This window comes from Montipora capricornis, chromosome 2, assembly GCF_036669925.1.
Source record: "Montipora capricornis isolate CH-2021 chromosome 2, ASM3666992v2, whole genome shotgun sequence".
Classification (NCBI taxonomy): Eukaryota; Metazoa; Cnidaria; class Anthozoa; order Scleractinia; family Acroporidae; genus Montipora; species Montipora capricornis.
Window position 1 is genome coordinate 1,690,806 of NC_090884.1, and position 10,902 is coordinate 1,701,707.

General features: G+C 39.5%; 1 protein-coding gene across 1 annotated transcript in view; it reads right to left on the minus strand.

Moving 5' to 3' along the window:
* Nucleotides 1-10,516, minus strand: part of LOC138038377 (uncharacterized) — a 10,518-nt gene extending 2 nt beyond the window's left edge. Inside the window, exons 1-3 of the mRNA XM_068884195.1 lie at nt 8,999-10,516; nt 5,535-5,757; nt 1-4,617 (exon numbers count right to left, since the gene is read on the minus strand). The exon at nt 1-4,617 is cut by the window's left edge and continues 2 nt beyond it. Of these exons, the coding sequence (XP_068740296.1) occupies nt 3,777-4,617; nt 5,535-5,757; nt 8,999-10,478 (2,544 nt within the window). The 5' untranslated portion in view covers nt 10,479-10,516 and the 3' untranslated portion in view covers nt 1-3,776. The remainder of the gene's footprint in view (nt 4,618-5,534; nt 5,758-8,998) is intronic.
* Nucleotides 10,517-10,902: the final 386 nt, after the last annotated feature.

Genomic DNA, 10,902 nt, shown 5'->3' on the forward strand with positions numbered 1-10,902 from the left:
AGCAAGACAACGAGCGCTTTAAAAGTTGTACATTTCTTTCCTATTCTCTGCCAATCTGCAACGTGAAATGACCAAATTTCAAGTTCTAAGGAAGACGCGAGCGCACAAGGACAAATCTTTGATTTTCTTTCTTACAAAGTTTCAACACTGTTCCTCCTAATTCAGTTCCTGGATAGTTTGGATAGTTTGCGGAAGTTGAACAAACCGCAATAATCACGAAACACTTTAAGAAACATAAACCAGCACTATTAAATGACGTTTTTCGCGGCCGTTGCCACCGCTTAGATAGAAGAGATTAAGGACGGCGTTCACGTGAAACAGCAAACGCGAAAAAGTGGGCTGCTACTTGTCATAAAAGCATGAAAATTATGTTCTTCTAACTCGTCTCCCTCTTTTGAAAAGTTACTTTGATACCTGCTGCTAACACGCAAGAAATGAGCTCATGTCAAACGAGTTTCTTCCATTTATGGCAAAACGCAAATTTTAGACCGACGTTTGCCTCAAACGTGATGCTCACGTAAAATAGAGAGAAGATTGTGACTTTAGGTTCGCGTGACCCACGGCAACTCGAGTATTTGGTTATTTAAAAAGCAAAAACAAAACTCGGAGTCTTTTCAAACATTGTTTGTAGAAAAAAGGCGCCATATAAAATGAAAATCCTTACCCGTCAAATTATGAGAGTTTCGATGAAGCTGTTTTTGTCGCTCAACAGAGAGTCAACGTGAGTTCATGAAGAAAATTGAGGCAAGGAGTCAGTCTATCTGTAACCATGAAACTTAGTTTTTCCTCCTTTGGCATAAATACCGGAAAATGGTTTTGGGGTACTTTTTTTTTCCGCAAACAACTGCTTATGTAGAAGGAAATTTCACGTATACGACAAACGCGAAAATGCCTACTTTCACGTAGACACGGCAATCGGAAGCCGGCAAACGTACAAAATAGAGGGAAAATCATGGTCACGTGGTCACTGTTGCCATTCGCGTTTCACGTAAACGTGATGCCACAACCAGGTTTTCTGAGCCCGCGAGACTGAGCACCATAATAATAATAATTTACATTTATATTGCGCAGATTACATGAATATATGATCACCTGTGCATTACTATGATTAAAAAACTAAAAAGCACAACAATATAAAATGAAACCTACAATAAAATAGATAAATAAAAATTAAAAAACTAGATAATATAGCTAAATGCAAATATTTGGATAATTAAAAATTAATTCCTATTAAATCGTAAGTATAAAAGCGAGCCTAAAAAAAAATGCGTTTTTAACATATTCTTAAAATTGTTGCATTGCCATAACTGCCTCATCCCGACTTGCTTGTGAATCAGGTTTAAATGAAAGATAAAGCTGAGAGTCATCCACATAGCAATGAACGTCAGGTAGATGTGCTTTTACAATCTCAAAAAGCTTGGATGCGTAAATGATGGACAAAACAGGACCAAGACAAGATCCCTGAGGAACACCATACTGCAAGAAAAAACGGTCAGAGAGTCCCATTGACCGAGATGCGTTGACTTCTGTTCCTTAAGTATCCTGAGAACCATTCCAAGACTTGACCCGAGACGCCAAACCTTGACTGAAGACTCGTGATCAAAATACCGTGATCAACGGTATCGAAGGCCGCGCTTAGATCTAAAAGAACCAGCAAAGTTACATGACCTTTGTTCATATTCATAAGAATATCATTCTTTACCTTTAAAAGAGCAGTCTCAGTACTATGATGTTGCCTGTACGACGACTGCAAAACAGGATAGAGACCGTTGGAAGACATATGCAAAAGCAGCTGATCTAATACCGAGCGTTCTGTTAATTTAGACACATAAGAAAGATTACTAACTGGGCGATAGTTTTTATACAGAAGATCGAGGCCATGTCTCTTGAGCAGGGGATTTACTATGGCTTCCTTCCATGAATCAGGAAAAGAGGCAGTCTCGAGAGACTGATTGATCATCTGTTTAATTATAGGCAGAAGCACATCCATACACTCCACCACCATTGGAGTTGGCATTGGGTCCAAAGCGCAGTGCTTCTTAGCACATTTCTTCACCAGCTCTAGGACGTCATCATCATTTAAAAGCTTAAACTCGCTGAATGATTCTCTCACAGGACGATCAAAGTCATATTTTGAGGACCCAGAAGAACCTCGTGCAGCAACATCAAGATCCAACCGAATATCAGATACCTTCTTGACAAAGAAATTCCCCATAGCGTTAGCCAGTAAATATTCATCGTCACGTGGCTGCCTCAGTAACCTCTTCGTAGCGCTGAAAAGTTTACCATAGAACGCCGTGCGGGCGTTATTCAATAAATAGGTAACACGGTTCCTGCATTTCTTATAGCATTCAAAGTCTGATGAAGACCTCGTCCTTCTCTAGCGCTTCTCAGCCCTGCGCCTAGCTCTCTTGGCTTCTCTTATATCCTCATTAAACCATGGTAGGCGTCGCCTTACAGTTACAGTCCTAGTTTTAAGAGGGGCGTGACGGTTCAGGATGTCCGTAAGAGTAGTGTTATAACAGCCAATCATCACATCAAGGGAGCTAGGGGGGTTAGTACACAATTCAGAGTCTCTAAGATCTTTTCTTAGTTGATCGATGTTAACAGCTTTAAGATTTCTGTAGTTATGTTTCTTAACGGAAGTGGCCGGCTTAGGCATTTGAAGACTGCAGGTAACAGCAAAGTGGTCTGAAAATAAACGGTCTACTTGTGGCATAGAGATCACAGATTGCGATTGGCGAGTTACAATCAGATCCAGTGTGTGACCATGGATGTGAGTAGCCCCCTTCACATGTTGCTGAAGACCCAAAGATTTGCACCCCAGCAAACCATTGTTTTAACGAAAACCGCTGGTCAGCAACCTCGTTCTAGTCATTACTGTCTAAGGTCTTCCCTCTCTAATCCCTATCTTAAGACCTTGATGAGGTCGACGAAAACCTCACCTCAAATTACAAGACTGCGCAATAGTGAGTTTTCCCTATTATCCCGTCTCGCTCGCGTCGTACAATGTGGGCAAAGTATCCTAAGAATCAATTGGAACGAGCCGTTTCAGAGTGAAAAAAATGAAAGGTTTACATTTGTATGCCCACGTTGTCGTTAAAACCTAAAATTTGGTGATTTCGCGTCATTATTAAGCAGAATACCGCAAAACTATAGTCTTTTCCCCTTCTTTAACCAATAATATTATTGTTTTGCGGCGTTCTCGTTGACGAACGCGATGTAGATTTTTAAGTCCCTAATGTGCGCCCCTAAAATTCGTGCTCTTTTTCAATCTTCGTGCCCTTTTCTGGAAAGCCCCGAAGAGCCATTTGCGAAATTGCTATCCACTTGTTTTGATGATCTGGTCTTTTAACGTGTTTTCAAGATAACAAAAAGCTAAAACATTGAGAAGTTTGACGAATTTAAGTAAAACCTCTTCGCTCTCAAGATACTAAGAGAATTGGGACACCCAAAAAAGGCCCGTGAAGTTTGGGTATTTTCGAGAAACGAGCCCCTGGCTTCAGTTGTTCGAAGCGTAAATGGAGATATCTACTAAATAAATCACAGTCTTCTTGTTAACTCATTTGGCTTTGTTGGCGTTTTTCAGCAGCCTTAAAGTGATTCATCGAGTGGACAGCAGGTTTTTAACTACAGGGGCCTTCGCTATGTCGTCCTACTCTCTCGATGAGTTGAGGAAAATAACACAATCATTGGAAGCGTAAAGAAAAAAACGACCAGAAATTTTCTCTATCGCTGCTTTCTTTAACCATTGGTTGGTGTTTGCGATGTGAAGATCAACAGTCATCGTAATATTTCTCCACTGTTTCAATAAGTGATATTAATGGTGATGCGTCATACGGGAAATGCCCGCCACTTGACAAACGTACCACAGCTATCCTTAGTCTGATTAACATTGTCATCATATTCTCTAAATTGTGAGACAAACAAACTGTCTCGGTACTGTCATGACAAACATTGATATTATCTTCAATTCCATTGTCCGACTCATCGCTTGAAGAGTAAAGGACAGAAATGCTCTCCAAGCTATTTCTTGTCTTCCCTACGTGGTCCATTTTTAGAGAGTTGCATTCTGGATGACTACGCAATTTATCAAAGCTACGCGACCGCAGCTGCACACAGGCTGACTCTGAATGGCAGTCACTTTTCCAATTCCTTTCGAAAATGACTGATGACAAAGTTTCAATGCTGTCAAATTCCTCGTTCTTCCAAACGCCTTTCTCTTGTTCAACTAGTTTTTCCTCCTGAATCTCAGATACTGCCTCTTTCGGGTTTAATTCTTGGCTATAAAACTGAGCACTTTTATCGGGAGGAAATGCATACTTATTCAACGCATATGCTAAGTCTGTGCGTACGTCATTCCAAGTAGGTTTTACAGCTTCACTACTGATTTGTTCCTGTTCAAAAGTTACCACGCAGTGGCTAAACCACTTCCAATCATCAATCACAAAGTGGAGATAGTGAACAATATACTCCAGAAATCGCGTCTCTGACGAAATCAGGAGATCAAGAAGAACAGAGTGATCGAACTCGATGGATTGCACAAACTTAAAGAACAGCAAATGTGGGTTTAACTGGTCTTGAAGGTTTGTTACAGTTTCACTGCGAGAGATATCCCTGGAGAAATAAACAGAAATTAACAAAAACAAAGGAGGCGTGGCGCTGTATATGTAGACCTGATTTTCAATCTGAATATTTGTGTTTCTAAAGACCATTAATTTTCGTCCACATTTCTTTACCAAAGACTATGTTCCTTGAAGCTGGGTTAATACTTATCTGGGTTATGTGTGAACCTGATCCCATGATTCAATGCTAACTTAACTCTGTATAACTAGTTAGTACCAACTCTGTTGCAACCATGCTGACAATCAGACTATGTCTGATGCTACCCGGGTTTGAAGAAATAAGTATTTGGGGTCTTTGTAACTTTTAAAGCTACATTCAAATTTTTGTATCTAGCTAGGCCTGAACAACAGTATGTGGGCCTATTTCTAAAATATGTAAATGTCAAAAAGGGTTGTAGTGATGCAGGAGCAGAGTGAATGTCAACCAATGCTCTGGAATGCAATGGTGATGAACTACCTCATCACTCGTCTCAAGCAGTTTTTCTTTGTATCCTACTCCCAGTGCAAAAATGGCCTCCTCTTTCAAGATTCATTTGGAACACAACAAAATTATACTGACATGATTTCCCAAAACAATATATTCCATTTGGTTGAACGAGAAATGGAACATACTGGAGTAATAAATATACATAATGCTGTAAATTTGAGGTGCAGTCTTTATACTTGAAGGTTGTCTAAGGCTTGTCCCAGATCAGAGAGATTCTCCATACCTTATTAGCATTACAGAGCAACGACATTTTGAGGACTAGGAGGTCAAAAACTCTTAACTCTTTTAGAGTCTCATGATGCATAACCTTAGGGGTACAATGACAGTGAGTTTGTAATATTGGCTAATAATTTAAACATTTTAGCTCCCTCTTTCCACGGCTCATTTTTGTCATCATCCATGACCATTACTTTACAACTTACCTATGCATTCCTTGGTGAAGAAGCAGAAGTAACAGTAAAACTTCAACAAGCTCATCATCTTGATCACAGAAAAGTACCACCAACAAGGAACAAAACTTGCTTGGACTGGAATATTGAATGGTGGTGACATTGGTGGTACACATTATGTCATGACCAAGAGAAACAATGTGAACACACCATGAAGTAAGGCAGGTAAGGACTAATTGCTCAAAAAATGATGAACCTGGAAGAATTAAAGAACAGCATATTACAAAAAAATTATGTTCCATGTCTAAAAACAGTACAATCATTCTGTAATTTACAGCAACGAAAACTAATACTTTCATTATCATTATTAATACTTTATGGGTAAAATTTGAATCATTATTGTATTGGGACTTGACATGTATTAATGTAATCTTAACACTGCATTTCTCTGTATTTCTCATGAATGAGTAATAGCTTTTACAAGGATTTACTAGTATTTCTGGTAAGAGATGAGTATCTAATTAAAAAAAAAAGAAAGCTGATTATTAGTTGGATAAAGCATAAAGCACAAACTGACCTCAGCAAGACTCTTCAGATGCCTTGTGGGTAGTCTCCCTCTAATACTATTATTGGGGAAGCTGCATTAAAAATACTGTTTACTTTTTTAATCAGTCTATCAAGGTAGGGAGCTACAGTGCATGCTTTTGGCAGACGTGGTTTCTTATGCACTAGGCTTATCAATCCTTCAAAAACTCATTAATAATTCATGACCTAACAGCCTATCAAAACACCACTAATACGTCACGTTTATGAGCTTTATATCCACTCCTCATTAGTATAATTGATATAAAGAATACTAATACAGAGCTCAAAGTCAACGACCAAATGGTTGCACATGCGACTAAATTTTTGGTTGTGCGTCTAAAAAATCATGTGAGATCGCACTCATGCACCTTGAAAGCTCAAATACAGCATGACTTATAAGAAACGATTTGGAAATACATGAGACAAGAAATATAAGTGATATAAACCAACTTTTCGGTGCATCTTGCGCCATTATCAAGGTTGAAGCAAATTTGCATAAAAGAGTGCCAAGCTAATTACATGAATACTTTAGCATGAAGAGAATCCAACTGTACATTCAATACTGGTTTAAGATGTTGAATACACAGCATTTCATTAACAAGGCAGTCAAATTTGTTTGTGCATTTCTTGATTACATTGAAGTGTGCTAAGAAATATTATTGTTCGGAACAGCAGTGTTATGTTCTTTGCAATAATGCCTGTAAATAGATGACGCCTTTTGACGGTGTCCCTCAATGCATGTGTGAAGGTGGCCCTTTGTGTACTCGACATAATCTGCATCGCACAGGTCACACTTGAATAAATGAAAAACGCATTGCTGGGTTACGATGTTAGGCTTGGGCTCACGCAGGCTTAGATCTTGTTTAAGCTTGCGGCTAGTAAACAAGGGTTGAATGGTCTTTTGGATCTTGCTGCTAAGAACTCTAAGTTGTCGTTTGACAGACACTGCAGCATCCTGATCTTTATAGGGGATAACTATCCAGATGGCATCATCGGTATGCTGTTTAGGCTGGTCCACTGCCACTCTCGAGGTGATAAACCTCAGCTTACGGAAAACTTCTCTCAGACGTTCACACTCTTCTGAAAAATGTGCCCAAGATGATGATTGCCGGTGCGCACGATCAAGCATGGTGACAAGCAAGCCATGCTTGTAGAGGTTGTCCACATGGCTATGATAGTGCAGGAGTAGCCCTGTGTTTGTCGGCTTAATGTAAACCTTTGTTTCAACACATGGCACGCGATTTAAAAGCTGCACCCCAAGGAAAGGGAGCGGTGCTATGGGCGTGGTTAGAGTGTCGTCTACGTAGCGGTGGGAAAATTCTTTTTAGGGACCCTTCAATAGAGCACATGAATTGCTTGACATCCTGGCACGCAAAGCCTTCGAAAACAACTGGTTCAACGACACCTATGATCTAAACTTGACTAGAACTGATCTTGTTGATCTTCGACATGTTGCTACAAAGGGGCAGCTGTTTCAGTTCAATGGGGCCCTATACGAACAGACCGATGGATACCCTGTTTTTTGGATACCCTGAACCATGCCCTGAACCATGCCCATAGCGCCGTGAGCCTTACTATGGAGGTAGAGAAAAATGGGACGCACCCTTTCCTTGGGGTGCAGCTTTTAAATCGCGCGCCATGTGTTAAAACAAAGGTTTAAGTTAAGCCGACAAACACAGGGCTACTCCTGCACTTTCATAGCCATGTGGACAGCCGCTACAAGCATGGCTTGTTTGTCACCATGCTTGATTGCGTGCACCGGTTATCGTCATCTTGGGCGCATTTTTCAGAAGAATGTGAGAGAGGTTTTCAGTAAGCTGAGGTATCCGAATCACCTTATTGATTCCGTCATCAACAGGTTTATCACCTCGAGAGTGGCAGTGGACCAGCCTAAACAGCATACCGATGACGCCATCTGGATAGTTATCCCCTATAAAGATCAGGATGCTGCAGTTGCTCTTCCGAACAATTTCTTAGCATGCTTCAATGTAATCAAGAAATGCACAAACAAATTTGACTGCCTTGTTAATGAAATGCTGTGTATTCAACATCTTAACCCAGCATTGAATGTACAGTCGGATTCTCTTCGTGCTAAAGTATTCCTGTAATTAGCTTGGCACTCTTTTATGCAAATGCGCTTCAACTTATCCTTTTCACAAACCGCATTTTTATCCTAATGTAATATTGATAATGGTGCTAGATGCACTGAAACATCGGTTTCTATCAGTTATATTTCTTGTCTCACAAATTTGAAAGAGCAGAGCTAAACGAATTCGAGTAGCTAGAGGGGGATTCAGAGAAGGAATTGTTGCACTGAGTTAAGTAATGCAAAACCAAAGCAATTCGCTAATTACTTTCGAATACGAAACACAGACACAGTCTCAAACGAAAAGTAAGTCAAAATAAAAAACTGAAAGTGACGCAATAATGTCTTAAGTTCTCCTTTTCTGTTAGAACAGGTGCTCCCAGTATTTTAAGCTGTGCTCCTAACATTTTCTGCTGTGCGCCTAGAAATATACACTTGGTAGCACAAGTGCTCCCAAAGCCAAAAATAAACTTTGAGCCCTGTAATAAGACATAGCTTGTTCTTCTGATATGCTAATATTCTCCTCTCACGATTGAGATCATTGTTCTGAGTCCAGAGGGACACGCTTTTTGTGGAATGTTTTTGAAGCTGTTAAAAAAACTCACAGCAAATATTTTATTGGGTCTAAAAACACTTGGCTACACCTCATGTTTTTAAATCCCGATAAAACACTGCTGCTCATTTTTTAAACATTATGTCAATGTCATGGTGGGTGGGATGGCAGTTAAAGAAAAGAACTCAAAAATAAGTGTAACTTCCTCAACAGGCCAGGAAACAGGTTTCTTTTGCAGATTAGTGTTACAAAACAAACATCTTTCAAACATACCTTCCCTTTTGGAGACTGCCTTCAGCCCAACAAAACATGACTTAATGAAAGCAAGGGAAGCTGTTCGCAGTGCAACAACATCTGTACGTTGTGCATGTTGGTGTGCATTATGATTTGAGAATGACATTATTTCTGTTCCACAGAATCCTTCATATCCAGAGCATTTTGGTAGTTTATTGAGGAAGCAACATTCAAAAAGACAAAGAAAGGAGACAGCAGAAATTCTTTGAATCTTTTCAAATTTTGCACACTCAGATTTACGATAAAACAAAGACAACCTTGGCAGAGATTGTACTTGCTTCACAACTTCCAGGATCTTCTTAAAAATTGGGGATGGCAGTCTATGACAATGAAGATATTGAATTAAAATTGCTACGACTGTGCAAAGTTGGTTGATAGTGGAGTTTTTAATCCCCAGGCATCCTGTTTTCTCAGCTTGATCTTTGAAATGAAAGACCTCTTGACTTTTCAAATTACTGCTAGATTCAGTCATCACTTCCTCATTGTTTTGTTGTAATTTAGAGCTGAGAGAACCTCTTGTAGACAATTCATCATCACAATCTTTACCACAAGGACCATACGTTTCTCTGACATGAACATGTTTGACAACCTCCACAACAAAGCGCAGGAAAGCAACAAAATTATTTTCTCTTTTTCCACTGATGGTGTCTTGCTTCACAATGTTATTTTCTTGATCATGAATTGCTTCACCAAGTTTAAGACTGGCCTGGAACACAACAATATCATAAGCAGTACTATTATCCTGACATAATTTCACAAAAGAATAGACTCCATTTGGTCGTACAAGAAATGGAACATACTGGAAAAAAACATGCTGTAAATTTAAGCTATCTAAAAGTAACTCCGCCAATTCGTTTCTTGGAATTGTGCCACTCTGTACATCCTGTACATTATGTTGGCAATGTGATTCTTGCTGTCTTTCGTAACATTGGGAAATACCGGAATGTTCTCTTCTCTTATGGTTGGCCCTGGAAACTTTGAGAAGCTTTCTTAATATTTCCATTGCATAAAGGCTGCTCCAACGGTTGTCGAATTCGTTCCCTGTTAAAATGAAATCAAACAGCGCTCTTGTCCATTCTACACCAGTTGTACGTTTGGGGAGTCTTTGCAAAATTACTGTAATTGCTTTAGCAGCAGAAAACACGACATGTTGGTTTTTGTGACCCAAATATTTCAACAACTTGACCAATAGAGAGTCTTCCACGATAAGAACATCGGTAATGGTCCTCAAGTATTGGCAATGAACTGTATCAAGGCTTTGGTACAATTTCTGGACCACAGTCAATGCCAACAACTCAAAATCCAAATTCCTGTTTTGTTGAACGCTTAGATCCCTTAAGAAATTGATTAGTCCTTGTTCGTAAATTTCTTTAAAACAATTGCTATTTGATGCTACAAAATACAGCTCTTCGAGTTTATCCATAACTACAGAAAAGGACATTTTAGCTCGGTCTGTCATTTTGACTTTACCCTATACCTCATAACAACAATGTCATTGCCTATGTACTTCATGTATCCCATATTATAGTGTATTTAAATTATAATGGATTTCCAGTTTCCACGCGTATAGAACGGTTTTCAATTGAGTGTGGAATTGTGTGGAAAGTAATTAGCGAATTTCTTTGGTTTTTCATTCCTTCACTCAGTGATTGATTCAAAGTTCTTGCGCCACTTTTTCAACCAATCAGAAGTGAAACTAAAACTAATAGTGGCTCGCGCCGTCGAGCGAGCACATTTCCCGCGCTTTGTGTCGGCTGCGGTCGCTGCGTGTATTACTTCGAGTTTTGATTGGTTTATTGGATTGTCTCCGTCCTTTTTGATTGGCCAAACACGAAAGTAATTACTTTGGTTTTGGTTTTACGACACTCGATTGAAACTCGCTC